At 40.2% G+C, this 27538-nt stretch overlaps 1 protein-coding gene across 1 annotated transcript in view; it reads left to right on the forward strand.

Moving 5' to 3' along the window:
- Positions 1-27538, forward strand: part of SOBP (sine oculis binding protein homolog) — a 162942-nt gene that overhangs the window by 101277 nt on the left and 34127 nt on the right. Inside the window, exon 5 of the mRNA XM_049771170.1 lies at positions 6933-7028. Within this exon, the coding sequence (XP_049627127.1) occupies positions 6933-7028 (96 nt within the window). The remainder of the gene's footprint in view (positions 1-6932; positions 7029-27538) is intronic.

The following is a 27538-nucleotide window of genomic DNA, read 5'->3' on the forward strand; positions in this document are numbered from 1 at the left end:
CTTTCAAGTGCTAGCCTAGGACAGACCGTGGTTTGATCCCCCAGTGTCCCATATGGTCCCCCAAGCCAAGAACAATTTCTGAGCACATAACCAGGAGTGTTACTGGGTGTGGCCCAAAAACAAAAACAAAAAAACCCAAACAAACAAAAGGGACAAAGGATCATTGGACAAAGTCAGACTTTGGTTATAACAATCTCTTCAAGGAGGCTAAGACAGTTGTCACTAGCCAAAAGGACCCGTGAAGGTCCTGGTGTCAGGCAGGTGTAATGGGTAACACCTGCTAAGTCTCAAATGTGGGTAGAATTTCCAAGGTTTAGCAATGTAATACTGACCACTGGGGACTGGCATATAAAATAGTCTAGATTGAGGGTTCAAGGGTAAAAACTCACTTACTCATTACTTATGGAAGCCTTATAATATTTTTAGTGTCTACACAGTGTATGCATTCAATGACTACAGGTTTGTGAGAAAAGCAGTCACACAGAAAGTCATAAGTGATATGGTGGGTGGAATAGAGTTTTTTTCAAGGCCTGAGGAGCTCAGAGCCCTGCTTAGGACCAGAAGGGAGACGTCCTAAGTGAGCTTCATTGGGAATGCTTTAGAGTAGTGCTTCTCAAAATGGAAGATACTGACTGGGGGGAGAAGGGCAGTAGTAACTTGGGTGTAATTGAGTTGGTGCTTTGTTTGCTTAAAGAAAATAGATTTGGTGGTGGTGAAGGTAAACAGAATGACTTTCAGAAACTCAGCTTTAAAGGTTATGTAAGAGTTTTTATAGTGAAGGAGAAGAGAAATGGGATCTAGTTTTGCTGTGATCCAGTGAGTGAAAGGATAGTAATCAAGGTAAAGCAGACCTGGATGCTCAGAATTTGGGGCTCCAGGATAAGAAGCAGCAGCCAGGGGTGGAGTAATAGTATATAGCAGTTTGGGCACTTGCCTTGCACACAGCTGACTTGAGTTTGACCCTCTGCATCCTATATGGTTCCCCGAACACTACCAGAATGATGCTAGAGTGCTGAGTCAGGAGTAATCCCTGAGCACCACTTGTATGACTAAAATATAAAGAAAAAGAAGCAACTAGCCAGAACTCACTCTGTAAGAGGAAGTGGTTTTGGCCACCTTCAGTTCTTCTGTCTTAGGATGCATGACTAGACTTTACTGAGAGCCACTAAATCAGGCTAACCCAAGTTTAAATTCACAAAGATATCACAGCATACTAAATGGCTCTATGGCAGTTCTTTCAGAAAACTCATAGATGCCTTTGAAAAAGCAAGGGTAGATTAGAAAAGAATTACTATAAAATGAAATTTTAGTTTTCAAAAGTAGAATTACTATTTTGGGGGTTCTATTTTTGGGGGGGGAGAGATATATACTCAGCAGTATGAGTGCTTCCTCCTGGCTCTATGCTCAGGGATATTTCCTGAAGATGTTTGTGGTAACATACTTGGGATTGAACTGGGGTTGGTAGCATGCAAGGTAACCACCTTAAATTTGTACAATCTCTCCAACCCCAGAATTATCATACCAATTTCTTGAAGTTTTGAAGAGAGTCTACTATCCCCTCAAATTAGTTATAATAACTGATTTATTCTCTCTCTCCAGTCATAGTGAAACATGCCCCCCAACTTTGGGACATACTCTACTTAATGTTCCCAAGTCTGGCACCAGCATCATTTGTTGGTATCTACTGTAGTTCTGGAGATCAGAGCCTGGAGTGTGGTTGTGCTTTCCCCACCTCAATTCCACACAGAACCTTTTCTTGTTTTCAAAAATTCTGCAAACCCCAGAGACAGAGGTTCAGGCTCATTGGTATATGGCAGGCAGGGGCTGTTTTGTTTCTACTTACATGGCAATGAAATGAACCTTTCTGTTGGGTTAAAAATATTTCACTTTTTGGGGCCGGAGAGATAGCATGGAGGTAAGGTGTTTGCCTTTCATGCAGGAAGTCATCGGTTCAAATACCGTCGCCCCATATGGTCCCCCGTGCCTGCCGGGAGCAATTTCTGAGCCTGGAGCTAGGAATAACCCCTGAGCACTGCCGGGTGTGACCCAAAAACCACACACACACAAAAAAAAATTTCACTTTTTAAAAAATAAATTTTGGGCCACTCCTGGTGACGCTCAGGGTTACTTCTGGCTCTGTGCTCAGACATCACTGCTGGTAGGCTCAGAGGACCATTATAGGGAGCTAGGGATCAAACCCAGGTCCATCTCTGGTCGGCAGCATGCAAGGCAAACACCCTACTGCTGTGCTATCACTCTGGCCTCAGAAATATCTCACTTTTGTGGGGTTGAGCTATAGAATTGTTTCTGGAAAGAAAAAAACACCCACAGCAAATGCTTTTCTTGCTTGGCTGTCCTAAAGGAAGACACCAAGGCTTTGGCCTAAAGGGAGAAATGAATTCTTTGAAAAAGAACTAAAGTTTGTGGGATATAAAAAATCAAAATAAAAAGTGAGCTAGTGATGATGATTCACAGGGAATGGGAGGAGAATCAAAAACGGTTTGTGTAAGTAGGAAGTGTTTGAGTAGAGAGGCAGGCAATTAGTCTAAGTTTCTGGCAGGATCTGATTCAATTATTTGACACACCATGAACACAGAGGTATGGCAGGCAACTAAAGGAAGGACACCTGCCTGCTCCAACTTAGTGGACATATTTTAACTTTGATTTCTATTTTATTTCTTAGAATAATAGATCAAAAAATCTCCATTCAGGACTGGAGGTTTTAAGTACAGGACAGGGTTTAAAGTGCTTTCCTTGCATATGGCCAAAAGATTTTAAATCCCAGTACTACATATGGTCACTCTTGAGCACAGAGCTAGGGGTAAGTCCTGAATACCCCCAAGGTGGCCCAGCTCCCCACTCTGCCCTCCAAATTCATCTTTGACCTGACAATCACTTTTGCAGTAAAATAAATATAATATAAATATATAATAAAATTATATATATAAAAGAAAACCACCCAGAACCCAAACCCCTTGCTTTCCCTTTTTATTTTTCCATAATTGTCATAAATATATATAGCATATGAGTCCCCAGAAAGCTATTGGGAGTAGATCATGGAGAGTCAATCATGGTGTGTCTTTGGAAACATTCACTGCAGAGCAGAGGCAGGCTTTGAAAGAAGACTCTAAGTGCCCTCAGTGTGCTTTGTTACACACACAGGCAACTGGAGAATGCCTCATGTGTAGATAAATGAAAGTAAAAGAAACTACTAACAAGTTGGTTTCTTTTTGTTATTACCATGGCTGGTAGTGATTCATGTTTTCAGCATCACTTTCTGCAGGTGGAGGAAATCTAAGCTCATTCTGGAAAATGGGGATACAGGACTGGAGCCCAACATAGAATATTGCACTTGGTTTGGTAGACAAGGTTATGAAGTATTCTAAAGTGAGTTACCATGTCAGATGAAGCAGTACTGCTGAGGCTTTAGTTTATGATACTGCCAAGTCTCTAGCCTGAGAGCTGAATTCATGCCCACACAGTCATATTGACCAAAGCTTAGTAATGAGAACCTTTCATGTTTTTAGGTAGCCTGCAGCCCAGAGGGGGACAGAACCCATACCAGCTCCAGAAAGTCTAGTATGTGTCACAAGATTTTGTCACATCAGAAACTGCAGATTAATTTGTAGAATGTTTTGCCTTCAAGTACCTACTTGTGTAACTTCTTACACAGAATCTCAGAAGCCACATCAATAATAGCCTTGTGTAGTGGCTCCTTCCTGTGGGATGTGGGCTAAGATCATGATGCCAGGAGGTGCCTTTTTATACCATAAAAATTCTTATAGAGCAGTGCTTCTCAACCTTGCCTGGGATCTTTAAAACAAAAACTTTCCAGCCCCACCCCAACTTTTACCTCCCCCCCCCCCAACCCGCCCTGTTCAGTCTCCACCCTGAGCCAATTAAATTAAAATTCTGGAAAGGGTAGGAAAAGATAGGGTTGAGTATTACCATGGTCAAAATGAACCCAGAGGATTCAGTGAGGTGGGCAGCCAGAGTAAAGGCAGGTAAATGCAGTTCATTTTACTTATCCTGTTCATCAGAATTGAAGAGTTTACATAGAAACCCTTCAGAGCACAATGCTGAGTTGAGATCTTCAGTCCTGCCACTCTGTGACCCCTGGGAGAAGCACAAGCGATGAACCAAACCATGGAATTCTGACTCTGGACTTAGGTTGAGAGTTAAATGTAGACCATTGTGAGTTTGATGCAGAAGAAAATCTATGACACAGGAAGTTTCTGGCTCTCTTTCTTCCCTTCCAGTTTTTTTTTTTGCCTTCTTTTATACTATACTACTGCTTTATTTAACCTCATAAATTATGAGGCTTTCCATAAAATCTATAGCTTTCTTGAAGTCATAGATAATGAATTTTTTCATCTCATAAAAACATAAAAAGCACAAGAGCACCTTATATGTAAGTAGAATGAATGTAGTTTTGGCATAATGTTGAAAATTTCTTCAGGCATCTGGTGTATATGAATGTGTATACATAGTAGATGCATAATAAACATAATCTACTTTATGAATATTTATAACAAGATACATATATATTAAATATAGACACATATGTAACTAGTAGCCATTGTAAGCTATATGAAAAATGTTTCCAAGCATATGAATCATAGAGCATCAGGAAAGTAGTAAATTCACCACCAAGTTTAGCACATATTGAGGTGACATTTGTGCAGTGTTGTTTATGGTAGGGTGTACTTTTCATGTTGAGTATTTGTGTTTTTTGAGTTATTTTTCTCATCACTTAAATGTTTAAAAACCAACTAAAAGTAAGGCACTGGACATAGAAGACTAAGAAAGATAAAATTAAGTGTCCTACCTTCAAGTAGGCTGAATATAAGGGTAAGGCAATGGCCTTGCATGGAGAGACTGTGTTTCCATCTGGACACAGCCTATAGTCTCTTGATTACCAGCAGGAATAAGCCCTAGCTGCTGCCAAGCCTTCTCTTTCCCCTGCCCGCCCCATACCACAAAGAAACCTATACTTTGCAGATTGGTTTAAAATTCAGTTAGGATGACCCTACCATCATCATTGCCCAGTGGTAGGTACTGCTTTTTTATGATTGCTTCTGATAGTATGTTCTACTTTAACACATAGTCTGTTGAAGGCTACCAGCCTTGCCAAACTGAAATGACTCACTAGAAGAAACGTCACTAGTTTCATGACTTTAACAGTCTCTGAACACAAACTCCGCTACTTTTCCCTTCTCTGTTACAGAGTCCAATCCTATAATCTATAAAATTTTATTTTACTCTGATTTGGTAGTGGAAAAAGGGTATATAAAATGCATCAATCCCTGAGATGTTAGTATATCTTAGGAGGAAACCCAAAAGAGTGCCTTCTCTTCCCCCACAAACTTCCTGGAATTCAAATATTACTGCCCATAACTTCATTTGGTCCACTGCAACAAGCAGCTAAAGTTCTTACTAAAAACCAGATATACTAGAACTGTAAATAGTACAGCAGAGCAAGTAAGGTGCTTCACTTTGCAGGTGGCAGACCCAGGCATCCCATATAGTCCCCTGAGCCCACCGGAAGTGATTCCTAAGTTGTAGAGCCAGGAGTAACTCTTGAACAGTGCCAGGTGTGCCCCCAAAACAACAGTCCCCCCAAAAAGAATAAAAAACAGATACACATTCCAAAGTGGAAAAAATATGGAGTCCTCCCTATAATGTCAGCCCCTTTGAGTTTAGCCAAAGAACTCTAAGTAATAACTGTCAGCGGGCAGATTTCATGGCATTAAAGGAAAAACTATACATCAATGCCATCGTCACTATGCGCAAACAAATGTGCATTGTCTTTTCCCCCTCAATCCATAACATCACAACAGGTAGTTCTCAGCTGTTCTCCTGGTGCCAGACATACATTTTATCTAAAGAGACAGCAGACAGAACTACCTGCTGCTTCCCGTGCTGCTCTCTCTGTGCCTCTCTCCTTTTCCTCCTGCACTTGGGCTTTTTAAAATCAGCTGGCAAGGAGCCAGGAACTCATCATTTTAATGCAGTGTAAAATGGAATATGCATAATTATATGCAAGCCATATGTGAGGGAGACAGCTCAGCTGTGAATTTTAGGAGGCCAGGAAAGAGAGAGCAGTTAGGGCTAAGATGAGATGAGAGCAGAGTGGAGTGCAAGTGTCACCCAGATGAATGGTTTAATGAGTGTGCTGCAGACACGCCTCCTTCACCCACCTCTCCCTTCTCTCCAACTCCAAACCAGAAAGGATGGAGATTAGAAAGAGAAGACTTTATGCAAGCAGTATTACTAATGGGTTCTGTTAATGTCTCCATTTAAACTTCAGTTTTCTTAATTAACAGCATAGATCAAAATAACCAGTAACTTTTAATGCAGCTTCTTAATTAAATCTATTTCTTTTTTTTACTGCACTTGATTGAAGAATCATTGTTCTTACTAGATCATTGCTCCTTTCAGATCTTTACTTAAAGAATCAAGGGGAATCTATTTCTCTCTAATAGTATTACAATGCAAAAATATAACAATGCAGATTGCTTTTCTTATGGCCTTGCTATTAGAATTTTTTTAAAGTGCATTATCTAGAGATTGCTTAAGCATGCCAAAAAGTTTAAACACGTCTGTATGTCATTTAATCCTGAGTGTGCAAGTAAAGTCCCTGGAAGATTAAAGTGGTGACAATTTCCAACAAAATGATTTGGTCTTGGTTTGTTTCATTTTGCTTTAAATATTCCACCACAGTGAATTTGCATGTTCATACTAAACTATGTGAAGAAAAATAAATCCCAAATTTTATATCTAAAGGCATACTGCGTATTTAAACAAACTTCTTAATAATGTTGTTATTTCTGGATTCCCGTTTGTTTAATGATCTGAGCTGTTCTGCTTTTAGCTATTTTTTTCTTCCATTATTTGTAAGTCCCTAAATAGGCCATTATATTTCCCTTCAGGCTAGAGATGAAGATGGACATGCTGAAAATTTTCCCCAGCAGCACTATGCTAAGGAAACTCCAAGGCTTGCCTTCAAGAATAACTGCGAACTACTTGTAAGAATAACATACTTACAACAAGTCTAGAATGTTACTTTAGCACAGTGAAAACAGTGTTTGAAAGGGTTTGTTCATTATTACATAATTTATGAAGTATTATAGATTTTCTGTATAGAGTTCTAAATGCTAATTCTGATATCACTGAATATTAATTATAAGATCTCAAATTGTTTACAAATCTTTTATATCTGACTATAGAGCTTGTCTGGCCCTGTCTTTATTAGCTTGTTTTCTGTAGTAGTTTCTACGCAGCCATTTGGTGAATGGCTAATAATAAAGTTTAAAATAGAGAAAGACAGTTAGTTGATCAACATAGCTTGGGGAGGAAAAAAGAAATAACTGCCTCCCCCACCTCCTGCTTCCTAACTGTAGACTATTTTAGGAGACAGCATGGTAATATTTTTTTCTACTAGGAAAGATAGCAGAGTTGACACGCAGTACTCCCTTTAAAATTCAACTATTCCTGCACTCTTTTGCCAAACTCAATCAGGCACTTTCATCTCTCCTATGTAGAAGTCAAAGCAGCAACAGGATGTGAGGATATTTACTATTCTTGAGAGTGGATATCAGCTGTGACAGGGAATCTTGTTCCAGCACAGGGTTAATCTGCTGTTCATTTTTGCATTTACAGCGAGACAAGATGAAAAGCAAGCAGGAATGCCTATTATATTTCTATTAAATGAATCTGTTGGGACCTAATGTTCTTGATTAGCTTTTGAAAATGAGTGCTCCGCGATGCATTTTCTGTTTACCTAAAGTAAACAGAGAATGAATTGTCATTTATTTAGAGATTCAAGCACTGCTTTTGAAAATGAAGCTTTATGAGGGATCTAGCTATGTTGTCCCTAAATGTTCTTTTCCCTTTGGTTGCATTAAAGCAAAAACATTTGCTCCCACTAAGTGGAAACACTGAGAGCTAGCTAGGATGCTCAGTTGTTATATTTCAAGGTAGTCTAATTTCTGTTTAGTTTTTGGCAAAACACAACACAGCCCTGCCAGGTCTCAGCATTAGGGAATCCCAAAAGTCACAAGGCTTTGGACCTCTCTCTGATCCCAACTGTTCATTACAAATAAAGTGTCCAAAGAGCTAAAGAGAAGAGAATAAATCCCGTTCTGACATGTTCTAGCAGCAGTGGTTAGAAATGGATAATGAGACAATTCCTTTCCTGCTGCAAGATTATGACAGCACCTCTCATTGGGACGGCTTCCCTCTTTCCAAAGCAACCCCTGCACAGAGTTGATAAATGCACTTTCTGGCTCTGGAGATTGCCTCACCTTTACGTTTTAATCTCAGGGCTCTTAAACACCCAGGCCTGCTAATATTATCTGTTTAAGAGTCTCCCGTTTATTCACTGCAATTTTAATGTTTGGCTACATAACTGTGACATCTGACACAGATCACAGGGATCATTTATGCAGTGTTTTGGTATCAGAATGTTCTGGGGAAGAACTTGCTTTTTTTTAGAGAAATTGCAAAAAGGAGTTTGCCATATTTGATTTCTTTTTATTTATCAGAAAAATGTGTTTGAGTTTGTTGTGGTCAGTTTATACTGGAGGAAGTAAAGCATATACGTGACCATCTTTCCTAGCTATCTTTAGAGGAAATATATGTTTAGTCTGTGCTTAAATTGCTGTGCTTAAACACAATATTGTGTTGGCAGTAGTTTTGAGAGATTGGTACAATCTTTGTTCTCTGAGTTAGACATGCTTTATTTTGGTCAGCATACTTTCTGGTGATAAGAGAAAGGGAGAGTAACAACAACAACAACAACAACAACAACAACAATAATAATAATAATAATAAAGTAAGCTTATTTCTCCAAGTAGGAATTTATTTTTTTTTAGCTGCAAGAGAAGCAATGGTGTTTGTCACTTATAAAGCCCATAGAAATTATATTTTTGTGTGGAAGAGATTTGTTCTTTCTTAAAAGAGAACTCAGAAGATCTCAGCATCATCATCATCATCATCATCTTCTTCTTCTTCTTCTTCTTCTTCGTCTTCTTCCTTCTTCCTTCTTCTTCCTTCTTCATCTTCTTCTTTCTTCTTCATCATCTTCTTCTTCCTTCTTCATCTTCTTCCTTCTTCTTTCTTCCTTCTTCTTTTTCTTCTTTCTTCTCTTCTTCCTTCTTCTTCTTTCTTCTTCATCATCTTCTTCCTTCTTCTTCATCTTCTTCCTTCTTCTTCATCTTTTTCCTTCTTCTTCTTCTTCCTTCTTTCTTCTTCTTCCTTCCTCTTCTTCTCTTTCTTCTTCCTTCTTCCTTCTTCATCATCTTCTTCTTCCTTCTTTATCTTCTTCTTTTTCTTCATCTTCTTCCTTCTTTCTTCTTCTTATTCCTTCTTCATCTTCTTCCTTCTTCCTTCTTCTATCTTCTTCTTCTTCTTCTTCTTCTTCTTCTTCTTCTTCTTCTTCTTCTTCTTCTTCTTCTTCTTCTTCTTCTTCTTCTTCTTCTTCTTCTTCTTCTTCGTTGTTGTTGTTTTGGGCCACACCAGGAAGTGTTTGGGTTACTTGAGCTCTGCACTCAGAAATTGCTCCTGGAAGGCTCAGGGGACCATATGGGATGCTGGGGGATCGAACCCAAGTCCATCCTGGGTCGGCCGCATGCAAGGCAAATGACCTATTGCTGTGATATTGCTCTGGTCCCTTCACCTTGGCATTTTCTTAGAGTGGATTAGAGTAAAATTTCAAGACCCCATGAGAAAATGTTGAGGTCCTCATGCCATGGTTCTTACAGCTTGAAGGGGGTTCTTCTCACTGACTCATTCTAGGCAGTGGGGGTGTTTGGAAGGTGGGGGTACCAGGTTTTAGGGAAAATCATTAAAAACTCAGGTTAATTCTGTACTCTCAAGTGACCAGGAGCTCGTGACTGGAGATGAATTCTCTGGACCATAGGGGCTGAGTAGAAAGAAACCAGGCGGAAAGGAAGGAAAGGAAATGGTCTCTGACTTTTTTTTTTAATCGGGAGGGATACTTGGTGATGCTTAGTGGTTACTCGTGGTTATGCATCCAGGGATCACTCCTGGCAGTGTTCAGGGATGCCAGAGACTAGGAGTTGAATCCAACTCAGCTGTGCGCTAGGCAGTACCCTACCTTTTATCTAGACTATCACTCCAGCTCCATTGAACTTTACTTATTATTGACAAGTGATTTCTCTGTCCTCCCCCATACCCTCAAACTCTGTTTCTTGGAAGAGGGAGGTATATTAAGTGTTCTAAACAAAAGCTAAGTAAAATTGATGCCTGGAATATATAGGTAATCAGAAGGCACTGGCAAAGAAAGCATCAACATATAGAAAAAACAGCTCTGCCTCTGTAAATTTCCTGTAGGGTATCGATTCTACAACCACTCCCCAACTTTTGTTGAAATTCCAAACTGTGATATGTGCCTGAACACTTAATGTACAACACAGATGACAAGCTATTTAGCTTGGTAGCCAAGATGCTTGGGTTGGTTATGCAGCAGCTTCCTTATGCTTTTTATTAATGTTGAAAGTGCAAGACTGTCAAATAGAGTGACATTAGATAAAACTTAAGTGCTAGTCACTATGTCACAATTCAGCATAGTGTTACTAGCCCTACAGAGACAGGTGCATACACATGCTCACATGCACACAGGCATCTTGACAGAGACACACACCCAGAGGCATGTTATTTTGTTAGCACTTTAAACTTTATGATCAAAGCAAATAATTTTCAATCAAAGAAAATGGACTATATCAAAAAGATATGAAACTCCAGAAGGAGAAACATTTCTAGCACTTGGCTACACCGTTCCCTAGTTCCAGAATCATTACTAGTCCCTTTACCATAGCTTCTCATTTTGGGAGGAATCTAAAAGACCTTCTTACTTTCCTTTTTGTATTGCTGGTGGGAGTTGGGTTAAGAACTGGTTAAGAGAAAGTCCTTGATCATAATCTGAGCTTACTGGTTTCAGTTCTTGAAGGTCTCTGGAAAGAAACCCTTGTAGATAGATGAGAAAGGCTGAGGCTTGAAGGAACGGACCTCTAGCTAGAAGCAGAGGGGTGTTGAGAAGTATGAGTGAAAGAACTGAAGGCAATTAAACTGGTACCTAGTGTGTGACCAGGACCAACCCAGAAGACATCACTGAATTTAGGAAGAAGATTAAAAAGTAGTCAAAGAGTAATAAACAGTGATGTGATTAGGTTGGAAACAAACAAGATTTAGGAATGTGAGGTAAGAAAAGAAACTCAGGTTTCCCCATGTCTTTTTGAGTTTTCAAATACTTTTCTATATGGCCAATACCCCTCAGCTCCTCCATGGGCACTACAGGGCAGGGTGGTTGCAAAGGGAGGGGAATGGAGCCCACAGCTGGGACATCAGTAAGACCAGCATGAGAAATAATTCTTTTTTTTTTTTTTTCTTGAGAAATAATTCTTTTTGGTCACTAGCAATGCCACTTCAGGGAGAAGAGAGAGTTCTTTCAGTTGTGAACAGAGATGGCAAGGAAGAGAAAAGTTTGGGCTATTCTGTAGGCTGTTTCATCATGCCTTTCCAATGTGGACAAGGAGAGCATGGACAGATGGATTCTAAGACTTAGATATTGTCTTTTGGCAAAGATGCTAAGGTGAAACATCTCTGTGTTCATTTTACAATTTACAAGACATTATTAAGCCTCTTTTAGGTCCTGGGCTTCACACATGACAGAGATCATGGGACACAGAACAGGAAAAGACACAACCCCTTCCCTGAAGGCACTTTTACTCCAGTGGACAGCAAATCTAGAGAGTATCATAATCATCATGATAGTGGGTTCAGGTCTTACCCAAGGTGCACTTTCATTCATTTACAATGCATCACACTGGTGGTGGAGCCCTGGACCCAGGTGCAAATCTGAATGTTGATGGCCACATGTGTGGCATAACGTCACTCTGGATCCCTCTCCTTTTGGAAATCTCTGAACATCAGATCTTCCTCTTTAAAGTGTGATAGTGAATCATAGTTACTTCAGAGGGTATTGTCAGAAAGGAAAACAATGGCAGAGAAACAAGGAAGGGCCTGGTCCAGATTAACATTCATCCTGTATTAGCATTAGCTGCTATTACTGTTAGCCCTCTCCAGTTCTCATTTCTTTTTCTTTTTTTCTTTTTTTTTTTTTTGGTTTTTTGGTCACATCCGATGATGCTCAGGGGTTACTCCTGGCTATGCACTCAGAAATCGCTTCTGGCTTGGGGGACCATATGGGATTTCGGGGGATTGAACTGCAGTTAGTCCTAGATCAGCTGAGTACAAGGCAAACGCACTACTACTCTGGCCTCAGTTGTTCTCATTTCATAGTAAACTGGAACCCTCAACTGGAGCCTGGGACCAGAAGGTTTCCAGAGCACATCTGGGAGCAACCCCAGAGCACTGAGCTGGAACTAGTTCCTGAGTATTGTGGGCTGTGGTGCCCAAACCCATCCAAAATATACCATATCAACCAAGAAACCTATTTGATATCTGGGCTAGATATTCCTATTAGCCTGGCTAATACATCCTTTTCTAAAAGACGGCCACACGGAAAGCCAGAGTTTGGTAGGCTTTGCAGAGTAGTCACAATTCTTCAAACCATCTTGTTGACGTTGCTGATTTAATGAAAAATCAGATTCGCGACACAGGTCACAGTGAGACCCTGACTTTTTGGTATTAAGGCTGACAAGTACAGTTACTGAGGATTAAAATTAACATGACATATTTGGATCCCATCACATAAATAAAACATTTGTCATTTGTGACCATTCTGAGCTGTGTAAAGCTTTCTTTACATAGGGACGATAAAATGTAAAGTGATCTAGGAAGACATTTACCCACATTTCTGCCTGAGATGTTATTTTCTTTATTTTATCTTATGATCTCTCTCTCCCTCTCTCTCTCTCCCTCCCTCCCTCTCTCTCTTTATCTCTCTCTCTCTCTCACTCTCTCTCACACACATTTCTCAGATAAACTGGTTTTACTTTCAAAAAAGACCTAGAAAATCCTGAGAACAGTTAACCATCTAGAGAAAGTTGGCCTTGCCCAGTATTTCCCTACCGACCCTACATCTTCCTTAAGGACTATTAATATGTCTGACAGTATTTATTAATTATATTTATTTACTGTTCTTTGGGCCATACCCAGCAGCTCTCAGGGGTTATTCCTGGCAGGCTCAGGCGACCTATGGGATACTGAGAGTCAAAAATGGGTCAGCCGCAACTATTACTTCTGCCCCCCAGCACAGTATTTAAAACTATATTTTTAAAAGTTAGAACACTTTAGAAAGGAAATGACTAGTTTTAGAATAAGCATGGGGGCGCTCCCAAAGAAACAGTAGCACTCTCTAAAAGCTCTTTCTGGACCAGTGTTTTCTGAAGTAAATGATTCTGATCATGATGGGGTGCTGAGATAATGGGACGGGAGTAGTAGCCGCAGGTGCAATTGAGTAGGTGCTTTCTGTTTTTTCCTTAAAGAATGTAAATTTCTAAGCAAGGTGCTCAGTTATTCTTTTTTTCTTTCCTTTCCTTTTTTTATTTTATTTTATTTTATTTTTTTTTGAAAAAAGGCAGAAGGCTAGATTAATTTGGGGTCCTATGGGACTGAGACAGGCCAGACTGAGGACTGGATTCTGCTTGTACTGCCCTATGTTACCTGCTCATTCCTGCCTTTGTTTTCTTTTGGGGGGCTACACCCAAAGGTGCTCAGGTGTTAGTACTGTCTCTGCACTCAGAAATCACTCCTGTAGGGCTCAGAGGACCATATGTAATGCCAGGGATTGAACCTGGCTCTGCCACATGCAAAGCAAGCTCCCTAACTGATGTTCTTTTCCTCCAGTTCTCTCATTCCTGCTTTCATCTTGCTCTCCAGCTGGGTCTGCTTCTTCCTAGCTATTCTTCACAGCCTCGTAATAACTATTGGTCTTCTGATTGAGAAACTTGTGCTCCTGTTCAAAGACCTGTGCTCAGCCATAAACCATCTCCTTCACTTTTCACCCAGACAGACTCTCTTTTAATAGGCTTTTTCAACATCTTTATCTTGAAAAGAAACCATCTGGGATAGGGTAGAACTCTCTAGCTAGAGGACTTTTCTTGGCATAGGAATCCTTGATAGTATGCCTGGTACCACACAAACTCCAGTTTTCAAAGCATGAGTATTTGGTGTTTAGTCTCAGATCATTGCAAAAAGAGCATCAGAGTCATTGTATGGATTCACCAGAGTCTAGAACCAGAGAAGGGTCCCAAACCACCTGTTTATCAAGGCAGACACTGTATTATGGTAGGTACTCATAGGCATCTCCATCCCAGTTCTTCACATGTATTAACTGAGCAAGCAGGACCAATTACTTTTATTGTTTTTGTTTTTTGGGGGGTGTTGGGTCACACCCAGCAGCGCTCAGGGGTTACTCCTGGCTATACGCTCAAAAATCGCTCCTGGCAGGCTCAGGGGACCATATGGGATGCTGGGATTCGAACCGCTGTCCTTCTGCATGCAAGGCAAATGCACTATCTCCATGCTATTTCTCCAGCCCCAGGACCAATTTCTTACCTGTCCTAGCCTCTGCTTTGTACCAGTCTAGTGAAGATAAATAGATTCACTGTCCCTTTGGGTTGTTTTGAAGAACATAAGATATGAGAGACTTAGTATGCCTGTCATTTATTATAAAAAGTCAATAAGAACTCTTCCTACTAATAAAAAGGAGCTAGAAGGTGGCATTAATTTAAACAAAAGCTTAGGGTAAATCCCTTATGCTCTTAAGTTTATTCTCTAACTAGTCTCCTTCCATTTGGTTTGGATAGAAGCCCACATGTAGTATTTTAATTAGTACAGAGAACTTCAGAGAAACCCTTAAATACCCGCCCACTTGCCTGTTTATGCCCAGGGCACTAGCAACGCCTGTTAGTGGCCTAGAAAATGTTGCTGGTTTCTGAAGTACTGCAGTGTAAGAATGATTTTTTTTAAAGAAGAAAGAATAACTTCCAAAAAATAGTATGTGCTCCTAGATTTGTGAGCCAAACTGGATTGGACTAAATTCAGGAAAGTCACCACCCCACACTGGCTGTTGCTTTTGGGCAAATCTCTGAATCTCATTGTGTCCATGTTCTTGTGTATAAAAATGGGAATAGCAATCACAGCTGTTTAGAAAGTTTTCATGAATTATAAAGTAAAAGACAGAGTATTTGTCATATTGTTAGCACTCAGGTTATTGGGATTATGATTATGATCATTTCTTCAGAAGAAGGTGTTATACTACCTCTTGACAATTTTTTTTTCTTTTTGGTTTGTTTGTTTTGGGGCTACTACTAGCAGTGCTCAGTATCTGGCTTTGTGCTCAGGATCATGTCCAGTGGGGCTCAAGGGACCATATGACAAGTTGCGGATCAAACAAGGGTTAGCTGTGTGCAATTAAAGCATCTGCTGTACTGTTGCTCTGGTCCCACTTCACCAAATTTTTGAGCACCTAAGCTTTTTTTGCTACACCTAGTGGTGATCAAGAGTTACTCCCCTCTCTGTGCTCAGAAATCACCCTGCAGGCTCAGGTGACCATATGGGATGCTGGGGATCGAACCCAAGTCAACTACATGCAAAGCAAACATCCTAACCTCTGTGCTAATGCTCCAGCCCACACATAAGCTTCTTAACTCATAATGGGGGTGTGTGTCACATAATGTGAGACCATAAAGAATTTGGCAATAGTTAAGGATTTCTAAGTGCCTAATGAGCAAAAATTAATTCAGAATCAACCATGTAGTGAATCTGCAGTGTTTCTGAAAGCAGTTATTCAAGTTGCATTTTTTTGGCAAAAGGTGAAAGGAATCTTCTAGTAAGGAAAATTTAAGCCTTGTATAGCAGTAGATAATCTTAAAATCTTGAGTATGTATATTTAACACAGAAGTCACATTTCCAGTACAGCAGATAGGCACTTAGCCCTGCATGTTTTCACCAGCGATCAATCCTTGACATTCTGTATACTTTCTATGCTCACCAAAAGTGATTCTTGAGTGCAGAGCCCTGAGCACAGCTCAAAAATAAAATAAGTCACAGCATTTCCTCTATACCATATGATAGATGAGGTGCCTTTTGAAGATAAATCTTAGAGCTAAACTCTGAAAAAAATATATAGCTCTCAATGAAGACCCTATATGATGCAAGACTTCTTTATCTTGCTCTTCCATTAACAGCAAAATTGTTGATCTTAGAAATACGCAATTAAGTAAATGCAGAACCAAAGAGAAGATATCATTCACACATGAAAATACATATTCTGCAGCAGCGAGTTAATGTGCTTTTGATAAGCCTATTAATTGAAGGAGACAAGAAAACCATCTTTTGTGGCTCTCCAATGTATTAGTACTTATGGTCTCTCAAGCATTGCTAAGAATAATCCCTGAGAACAGAATTAGGAGTAAGCCCTTAGTTACCATTAGTGTGGCCTAACCCACCCCACAAAAAAAAAAAAAAAAAGATTTGATGCTCCCCTAGGACCACATCTTAGGCATCCTCTTATCCCAGTGCTAAAAGAACAAGTTCAGTCTATGTTTGTGTGATGAGAGAATGAAGCAATTAATTCTGAATAGCTTTTTCTATTTCTTTATAATAACAGTAAAAAAGTAGAATTCTGAAGATAGAAAGAACATCTATAGAGAATATTAGGAAAGGGGTGGGGAGTTGGGTCATACCCAGCAGCACTCAGGGGTTACTCCTGGCTCTGTGTTCAGAAATCACTCCTGGAAGGCATGGGGGGCCATATGGGATGCCAGGATTTGAACCACCATTTGTCCTGGGTCAACTGTGTGCAAGGCAAACACCCTACCGCTGTGCTATCTCTCCAGCCGCAGGAAAGGGATTTATTCAGGATTTATTATTCAGAGAAACATACCAGAATTTGAGAATTCTCAGTGCAAGGTAAATTAGAGGGGAAGATACCAAATTATGTATTTTTGTTGTTGTTACTGAGCCACACCAGGTGTATTCAGGAATTACTCCTTGCTGTGCACTCAGGAATCACTCCTGCTAGTCTTGAAAGATCATATGGGATACTAAAGATTGGATCAGCCACATGCAAAGCAAATTCCTTACCCATTGTACTATATCTATGGCCATCCCCAATTATATATATATATACATATATACAATATATATTTTAGTTTGATACATTTGAAACAATCTATAGCTGTAGAGTATTAGCAAAAATTGTTAATGGATTATAAATATTTGAGTATATTGTTTTTAAAAATCTGACAGCAATAGTTAACGATGAGAACTAAGACTATTTTCAAATAATTATTCTTTTTATGTTGAGTAAGACTATTGTAAAAACATTTGGTTGGACTGTAGTCCTTGTTGAGAACTGATCTATTTCCGTTTAGATTTTTGGACGTCAAGTATTTTATGGAGCCAGGTGTCAGCTTCTTTGTCACTCTTTCAGTTGTAAGGACTAACCAATTATTGCATGGAACACCAAAGAGAATTTGCCTCTGATGACTTAATAGAAACTCTATGTCAGGCAAAACTAGAAAATCAGATACGATATCAATTATTGATCTAACAGTACACAAGTAACCAGCCTGAACAAATATTAATTATATCCAGATACAGATGTGCTGGTTAATAGTTAGAAGGACAAGCAAGCAAGTGTCTTGGGAGAAAAAAAGGAAAGGTAAAAAAAATATTTGGAGCTGAGCAGAATGACATATGTGAGTAATAAGAGAGGCAAAGAAATTGAAGATGGATGTGGGGGGTACTGTGGGGGGTGGTAAGGAACCAGTCAGAGGGAATTTAAAAAGGGAAAAAGAAAGAAAAAGTCCATGATTAAGATGTTAGTAAGCAGGCACAGGAAAAAGAAAACCTTTCAAAGAATTCTCTTTTTTTGTTGTAGTTTGGTTTTGAAGTCTCTTTTGTAGTTGTGTGTTTTGTATACTTCCTCCCTCTGTTGTCTAAGGTCATGCATTCCTCTTCTTTCAGCCTCTTCTTCCAACTCCCCCTTTCTCCTGTCTGGCCTTCTGGAACTTAGAATAGAGACATTCTCATTTCATTCCACAAGAGGCTCTCCTGGCCTGGAGCTCTGGGATGCAGGTGTTTTGTCTTTTTTCTTGCTTACAGGAAATATTGGATTACAACCTTTTTCCTGGGTTCAGAGGTGCACTTTTCCCCTAACATTTTACCACCTCAGAAACAGGGTTGCATGTAATTGATGGCCTGTTAGATTTTAATGGGCATTGCTTTTCCCTAGTGATATAAAAGAATGGTATCTACCATCAGTGTTGATATAGATTTAGTGAACTCTTATAAAGAAAGATGTTCAATAATTATTTGCCACATGATGCATACAAGCACATCTCCCCCTGGTATTAGTACAGAAAACAATGTTAAGATTGGTCTTGGATGTTTGTTGGTTACTGTTGAGTTTGAGAGCAGAGTTAACTCTAGTCCTACTTTCACTGGGCATCCTGACTGAGTGAACTTTCCCCTAGTGGAGCAGATAAATGATTTTGTTCATTCTTTCATGCTAAGCTAGTTAAGATACACTCCAGATAAAGCAGCTCTATACTAATAATAAGCAGTACTTTTGCTGTAATATCCAGAAAAATTGCCTAATATTCTACTATGGGTTGCATATTTATCAGTTTTTTTCTTGAAAAAAATCATGAGGATATGTTGATAAATGAACAATGGTTTATTTTTCTTTCACTAGAGAAAGCTACAGATTTCATTAGGATATAGTATAACTTTTATAAGTTAGGATGTACGCTTTATCTTCCATCATTGCTAAAATCTCTTAGAAAAGTTTTCAACCTACAGAATAAAAAAGTACCTTAGGTGCATTTCAGATTTTTACAGTCCACATTTTAAATACCAACTTGTGTAGATAATGTTTAATCTCATCAATAGTGTGAGAACTTTGTTATTTTGTGATCTTGATTTGGTTCAGTTTCCTTGGAGTGGAAAGTTTGAGTCTAATTCTAATATGATTCTAGTTTGAGTCTAATTCTAATATGATTCTAGAATCTGCAAGACACATTTTCTATGGTCAGAGAAGGTAAATGGCATCAGTATATTTTTGTTTTGTTTTGTTTGTGGGCCACACCCCGCACAGTGCTCAGGAATTATTCCTGGCTCAGTGCTCAGGGATCACTCTTAGTAGAGTTTGGGGGACTATATGTGGTGTCTTGAATCTAAACTCATACTGCTTACAAAGCAAGTGCTCTGCCCTCTTTACTCTCTTAAGACCCACATCAGCTTTTTTAAGTGACTAAGTCAAGCAAGGAGGCAATATTTACATATTGAGCAGGTGCTAGATTACAACTTGTACATGAAAAGTATTCAGGCTATTCAGAAATGTGAAATAGTTTGGAAGGAGTCTCCATTAGATAGCACTTTTGACTAGTAGTGTTTACTTCTAAATTGTCTGATAAATGTGTACAAAAATGTGATATTCCTTGGGGAATAAACAGTGTTTCTGACTTAAAGAAATACTTTTATATACCTAATACAAAGATATTTGCATAGCTGAGATAGTTTGAACTTTACAAAATAAAACATGTGGAAATTATATATACATGTATGTATGTTGCACATAGGTTTATGATATGTACATATTGCATTGTGTATATGATATATAAAGGGGAAGTATATGCTTTATGTAAAACTGTGGATTTATACATGAATCAGAGCATTTCATTATGAAATTCAGAGCCTTTAACATTTCCTATATCTCAGTCACTTATATCATATTTTCTGTCATTTATATTTAAATAAGAGTACATAGAATAACACAGAAAAATAGAGTTGTAAACCATTTTTATTTTTATTTTTCCTTATTTTACATTTTCTTATTTGTGTTTTATATTTCCTTATTTTGTTTTCATACTGTTTAAGCAATGTTTTGACTTGTCATCAAATTAGCCAATTCGAAAACTGAGCTGCCTCAGTGGAGACAGCTAGTCCTTATAATTCAAACCAAAAGACCCTTTTTGAAGGGACATTTTTCTCCCTGCTTTATTGGGTATGAATAGTTTTTATATCTTGAATTTAATCTTTGGTTTATATTATAGGAAGACAATGTCTACAAAACAATGTGATGTCCATAAAGTTTTAAAATCTTTTTATATTTGAAGAGCAACAGATGTGAGCACAGTCTGGTGCATAGTGACTACTCCAAACTCTGTGTTTAGAGGTCACTTCTAGGGGTGCTGGGGGACCATGAGGTACTAAAGATTAAACCTAAGCATCCTGCATGTTAAGCATGTGCTTCAACCCATATAAGCCATTTCTTCTGCCCTTAAAACTATTTAAAGGGGACTTCAGCAGTAGTACAGCAGGTAGGCTATTTGCTTTGCACATGGCCAACCCAGGATTGATCCCTAGATTCCCACATAGTCCTCTGAGCAATCTGAGGAGTAATCCCTAAGTGCAGAGCCAGGAGTAAAACTCCTAAGCAGCACCAGGTGTGACTACCAAAGCAAAACAAACAAACAAACAAACAAAAAAAAACAAAAAAAAACTATTTAAAAATTTGGGTACTTAATTCATGAACCCCTCTCAAAAACTGGAATTGCTGTTAAAGGTTAGGGTATTTGTCTGTGGCTATTGAAAACATGCAGTTGTCAGCCACCATACACAAGGACCAACTCCTCCCAGTACTGTGTTTAGAAAGTATTACAAAGTATAAAGAATGATATCTTCTCATTGGGAGTTAATGCTGATAGGAATAAGGAGCTGCCTGAATTAGTCAGGTTCTATATGTGTTCACAGGGACTCATTGGGATGGGAAAGGAAGACTATTGTGATATTGTGTGCCATGTGTTCACCTTGTGAACCTGTACTGCTCCCATATGTTCAGCAGAGAGCTTTGTGCCTGCACTCTTATGCTTTTCCCAAAGCCACCATCATTTTTTGCTAACATCTATTTATCCTGGAGCTTTCACTAAGTACCTGTGAAGCACAAGTGCCTTGGAGGGTTCTAGAATGAACAGCAGTTTTATAGAATGGCATTCTGTAAATTTTCAGTAAAACCTCTGTACACCAGTTGTTTTATATTATCTGCATTTTCAGAGATACAGATGCACCTATAAAACTTTGCATCTATAAAAATCTTATTTTTGATTTTGGAAGACTGTACCCAGTGGTGCTCTGGGTTCACTCCTGCCTCTGTGCTCAGGGATCACTCCTAATAGTGCTCAGAGAAAATGCCAGGAAATAAACTGTGGACAAGGTGAGTGCCTTACCCCTGTAATATCTCTCTGGCCCAAAAGGATCTTAATAAAGACTCAAGTCATGTGCAAAAATGTTTCCTGTGTGAATGAATGAACAAACCATGGTAAAACAGCTTCCTGTTGGCATTTTCTCACGGACTATTCTGCTGCCACTTGTTCTTATGTGTGAGTTGTCAGGAATGTCTGGAATTTAGCAATGAGGCTGAATTAGGCACCTTTATGACACATTTCTGAGTTGTTAGGTTTCATAGATAGAACAAAAAATGGCAGAAGGTATAGAAGCCACCTGTGGGATATGTGAGACCTCGGTGTGACCCCTTCCAAAAAGTGGCATTCCTCCTTATCCTCCCTTCCTCACACCCGTGACCCAGGTTTGTTTCTGAAGGGAAAGAGTAGCTCCTGGAAAGAATTTTCTTTCTAATTATATTCAGCTCCTCATATGTACGTTTATGTGTGAATTTAGCTACTAGTGAAGGTACCAAATGGAGTGCTCAAGGTGTTAGATTTATAAATATGTTCTCTGCTTCTCTCCCCTGCCAAAATTCTCTTTGAACTATTTGGATTCATATTTTACTGCTTTTTGTGGTGACAGGGGTCAAACCCACAGCCTTACACATGCAAGGCAAGTAGCATGGCACTGTATGGTATTAGATAAAGATTTCAAATGGAAGAATGACTTTGAAAGTACTTCTCCTTTCTGGGATTTAGGCAACTACATCCTCTAATGATTCGGGAAGTAAATCAAACTTCCTCTCCACTCGTCCTTTCTCTTCCCTTGCTGCCTTTTAGATTTCCACACAAAATGTTAGTCATCCAGGATGTCATTTTCTCTGGAAACTTTCATTCTTAAATTGGCCCCATAGAATTATCATCCTTCTTTTAAAAATAGAACTGTGCTGAGCCTTGAATTTTATTACAGAATTTAATACCAATAATTACTTAAAATTTAATGAATTTCACTACTGACTTAATTGCTTTTGAGTAGTTCCACTTAACTTATTAAAGAGAAACAAGGACATATTCATTTAATGAGCAGCAGAAGTCTTGCCCTCACATCTGCCTACATTCTCTTTTCAATTAATCAATTATAGTCCAATGGTGTGTAATTACACATTAAGAAAGTTATTGGATATCTCAGCAGGCCTGTCCCAGGGGGCTCATGAACACACTAATATAACACACCTGTAATGACCTTCACTCAGCTCTGCAAATTACATTCCTTTCTCTCTCTTTCTCTCTTTTTTTGCTAAATTAAGATGAAAGCAATTACCATTAACTTTTGGAGTCACATCTAGTTAATGTGATATGAAGAGAGAGAGAGTGGAGAAAGAGCCCGAAAGAAAAGTGAAAATGGAAGAGAGAGACTTTCTCAGAAAGTATAAGCCTTTGTAAATTAGCTTTGGAGACCTAGTCCTGCTCGAGACTTATTGAGCGAATGGTTCAGAAGAGCAGTGGGCGTTCATCTGAACTGTGTCTACTGAGTCATACCAAATACTTGAGAAGATTTGAGCTCAAATAGTAACTTGCTTTCAGCTGCCTTCAATCGCCTGATGAGAGGAATAGGAAAACCTTTTGAAATCACATTCAGGGAAATTTGCTTGGCTTGTTTCGAATCAAACCAAGGTCTGGAACTGATCCCCATGCAGGAGCTCTAAGCCTCTGCATAGCAAATAAGTTGTAAAAAAAAAAGGGGGTTGGGGGGAGCAGTGGCAAGAAAGGAAAAAGAACTCAGTATAAATGCAATACAAAGAGTGAGTTGGTCTTATGGCCCTGTTTGGGAAGGGGGTCTTTTACAGTATGTCATTCTGATTTATGGTAAATTGATAAAACGCAACAAGGACCTCATAATCTAGGTTCTATAGTTAAGAGACATTCTTAATGCCCAAAACCAGGCAATTTTAAGCAAAATGCCCTGTTAAAATAAACTTTTTGAGCCTGCACAGCTCCAACGCAAGAAGCAATCTGTTGACATTTTCTGCAAATGCTTCCTCAGACATTGACAGAGGCGGCTGCCACAGCTCCTTCCGAGTATTTTTCCAAATAAAGTGATTTTTTCCTTCTTCCCACTCTCCTCCCCTCCCCCAACTTTTGCATCCATTAACTGCATATCCTGAGGTCTTGACAAGGTCAAGTCTTCTGTGTTTCACGCTGTCCATCAGTGTAGTGGGAAGAATGTACTGGGACTCAGCAAGCAGATGCCCAGGAAATGCAAATAAGTGTAGTGAGCCTTTCTATAATGGAGGATTTGCTGGGTTAATGATTTTTTGGTGGGTTCCACTTAACTGTGCTCAGAGTTTACTCCTGTCTCTGCACTGAGGGATAACTCTTGGTGAGGCTCGGGGACCATAAGAGTGCCATAGATCTAATTCAGGACACTCTTATGCAAGATAAATGCCTTTCTACCTCTGATTGATTGGTTTTATTTTTGATTTGTTTTTGTTTGCTTGTATTTGGGTCACACCCAGGAGTTCTCACTCAGCACTTACTCCTGGCTCTGTACTCACAGATCACTTCTGGTGGGAAATGGGGGACTATATGAGTGCTGAGAATGAAACCTAGATGGCTCCCAAGCAATGCAAGTGCCCTTCTCACTGTGCTGTTGCTTTGGCCCCCAACAGTTAATGGTTTTAACTTTATGATCAATCTTGGGCATTCTCTGTGTTTTGTCCCTTGCTTCTAGCCATAAAAAGCCATATACACCCTGCTGGCACATGGACAAGAGCCGCCTCTCTGGGTGCCTGCTAGGGGTTCCTTTGACACCCCCCCCCAGTCATGAACAGAGGATGTGTGTTTGGACAGAGGTACCCTGTGTACTTTAGGGTGTGTGTCCTTTCCTGGCAATCAGGACAAGTGTCTCTGGGCCCAGAACTGTCTTCCTGTGTGGGCTCCATTTGTGGCATCTCATGGGCCTCTATGGGGTAAAAGTGTAAATAGTGTCCACCACATAAAACATGCCATCTGTGCCCCTGTGGGCAGCTGAATGGAACACAGAAAAGATTTATTCCAGGAATATGAACTGATGTTTACAGACATGACAAGACTGGCATTTAGAACAGTGGAAAACTTGTCTCAAAAGCAGCAAAAGGACCACGTAACAGAAGCCTAAACAAAGTTCTGTGAGAGCATGAGGGAGCCTCAAGGCCCAGAGAGATGCTCCCAACAGCTGGAAATGTTGAGTCCAATGAGGTTCCCATAGTTTCTGGGAAATGGCCAGGAGACCAAGAATATCTGTAGCTCTCCTGCTTTAGGGGCCAACAATCTCCCTAACTCCAACCCCTTAACCTGGACGATTAAGGAAGTAAGTTTTGGTTGAGCCAACCAATATGTAGTAACAAAGCTTCTTTATTTGTGGGGTTCTATAGAGCTGCAGGGCTCTTTGTAAAGGTAGGGCAGACATTTCTTTGTTGGTGGCATCATACCCAGGGCTCACAGAAACACCTTGATCATTGACAGGCCAACACTGGGTCCTGAATTTATACAACTTGCCCAATATCACATTTTTATCTATTTCTCTGAAGGGGTTGGGGTAACTTAGGTGAATTTAGGAGATAACATTTGGAAAGAGAGGCCCCTTTGGGTAGAGCACCAGGAATTACAGATCAAGCAAGTCCCCATAGACACAGGCACACAAGTGAGTCATGACAGGTGTGCAGATGCCTGGTCAAACTGCAGGCGGAAAGGGCTGTTTCTGGGTGTCTATTAGTTTCTGGGCCAGCTGCATGTGGATTTTGTTCTTTTTGCTGGTGAACATTCAAAAGCATTAGTGTATGTGCTATGTCTTTGCCTGCTACATCTGTGACGCTAGTCCACAGAGCCTGTACTTAGTGTAGGGCATGAGCGCCTGAATTCACTGCTGCTGGTGGTGCTGGTGTGTGTGTGTGTGTGTGTATAAAATACCTCAGGTTTGGGCACCAGATTGTACCAATACGCTCTTCTTCAGTGGAGGCTCATACTTGTGCTTGACAAAGATTGTGTTTCTTGATCGTGATGTTTGCAGGTCCTTCAATCTCATTCTCATCCAGGGGGTACACTTCTTTTCATAGTACCATATAAAACACTAGGGTTTTGAACTTGTGGCCATGCCATTGCAAGGCAGCTGTTCTAAGCTGCTACATGATTATTCTGGTCATGTCTCATTTCTAGACTCAATCCTGGACCTCCACCTCACTGATATTACCTGAGCTCTCTTTTCGGCAGGTAGAAATGCTAATGCAGTGATAGACTGACCCTATGCTACCTACAGAACCAGGGCCTGTAGTGGCACCGCCTAGGGATGTATGGCTTAAAACTGCATTCTAGTTGGCCCTGAAGTTAGGTCCTAGTATGGAAACACCCTGAAAATACACCAGTGTATTTGATATAATATTGTTGTGAGAGCCATATCTGGCAGTGCCTGCCTGATCCTGGTGGTGCTGAGGACCACCATGGTCACACATGGAAGTAAAGGGGGCGTTGTATATGTGAGGGTTTGTATATGTGAGGCCTATGCTCTACTGTTTGTGCCACATTTCCAGCCCTGAGTTTGATATTTTAGACTCTTGACTCATACTTTGGGGCTGGGGATTTGACTCCATGGTCAAGCACCTATCTTGCATGAGTTTGATCCTCAGAACTACAGAAGGTGGGTAAGTTCATCCCACAGTGGAAATCGGTGGCCTGGGGCTCACAATTTGCCTGCAGTAGATCCTGGTTCAATCCCTATCGCCTCATGATCCCCTAAGCACAGCTAGGAATGACCCTCTAGTACACTCCAGGAATGGCTTCAAAACATAACAAAATTAATTTTGTATTCTTGAGTCAGACTATATTGTGTATGTACCTGTATGTAATCAGTGTCATTCATTGAAGGTTCAAGAAAGTGAAATTTTCATGCCCCAGTGTTATAAAAGCTTCCATGGAACATTCCAACACGTGAATGTTCCTCAGCCACTTGCCATCTCTCTTTGACTACATGTTCTTCTCTTCCAGTCTCCTTCAGTCTGAAGTCAGCTCTCCTCCTCCCACTTCCTTCTCTCACCTCACTTCCCACATATGCTCAAGTCTCCCTCAGCTCTTTATGCTGCAGTTCCCCCCCCAACCCCCCCTTCCTTGCTTCCTGTGTTCCCTGACTGCTGTTGCATTGCCTCTTTGTTCTCATTTATGAAGTATAAGGTCTGTTTGAAATCCCTCTGGGAAGTAAGAAAGTGAAGGGTAGGCCCAGCTTTGTTTATGCTAGATCCTTAAAATTGGGCTGCAAGGTCCCTCTCTAGCCCCACTTAAGCCAGCATATCTCAGAGGTAGGAAAGCTCAGGGGCATTGCCCTGATGGATGAATTGCCCCCTCATACCAGGGATTACCCTCCAAGAGCAAAATCTGAACAGCTAATTCAAGCAGAGGAAAAGATATAGGAGAATCACATAAACTTGCAAAATCACTACATTAACATTTCTCCCCAGTGGTTTGGGAGAAAACAAAAGTGATTTGATTACAGGCTCAACTCCAGCTGGTCCAGCTTCCAAATTGTCCTCTGGAGCAGAGTTTGGGAACCATAGTCCTCTGTGTATTTGAGGGAGAGCCAAGCCCAAGTGTCCTGATTGTGCTGCCAGAAGACCTTTGGCTGCAGGAAGCAGACCTGAATCTATCCTCAAACCACATGTCTTGGCTTGGGGTTTAGAGGATAGGGTCCCCTTGTCTATAGAATGACCCTTTAACCCAGATTACCTATATCTTCTCACTACTAAAAAGTGACACTCCAACAGGAGAGTGCCCCATGTGACTCAGGTAGAAATGCAGGCCCTTGAAGACATGTAGTTTGGGGCTGGACACTTGCTTATGTGAGTCCTGAGACAAAGCCTGTATTTAATCAGATGCCAGGAGTTAGTGTATGCGGAAGCATGAGAACCTCCGAGTCAGTGTAATGAGATTTTTCCAGGTTTTACCCTAGAAATTCAAGTGTGTTTAATGGGCTGCTTAATGCTAAAAGACCCAGAGAGAAAAGACACAGAAAATTTGAGTCCTACAATTCCCCTACCCCAGATTCTCCATCACAGTCACTGAAATACTCTGTGTGCAACAGGTGAAGGGAGTGTCTTGCTGGGAGTGTGACAGGAGAGTGAAAAGTGGGGTGCAGCCTGGAGAGAATGTCCTGGCTCAGGATACTTGTATTTGTGTATTTGGTGGCTGAGTCTTCGACTCTAATTCAGAATGAAATAATGAGGCTGCTGATGGGAAATAAAATCCCGAACTATATTTAGTGTCTGATGTTGGAACTCAGTCATTTCCTCCCTGGATGGAGGAAAGGTGAGATGCTGCTGTAGCTCTCCTAGAGGTGACTTGGCCTCTTGGGG

Source organism: Suncus etruscus, chromosome 4 (assembly GCF_024139225.1).
Source record: "Suncus etruscus isolate mSunEtr1 chromosome 4, mSunEtr1.pri.cur, whole genome shotgun sequence".
NCBI lineage: Eukaryota > Metazoa > Chordata > Mammalia > Eulipotyphla > Soricidae > Suncus > Suncus etruscus.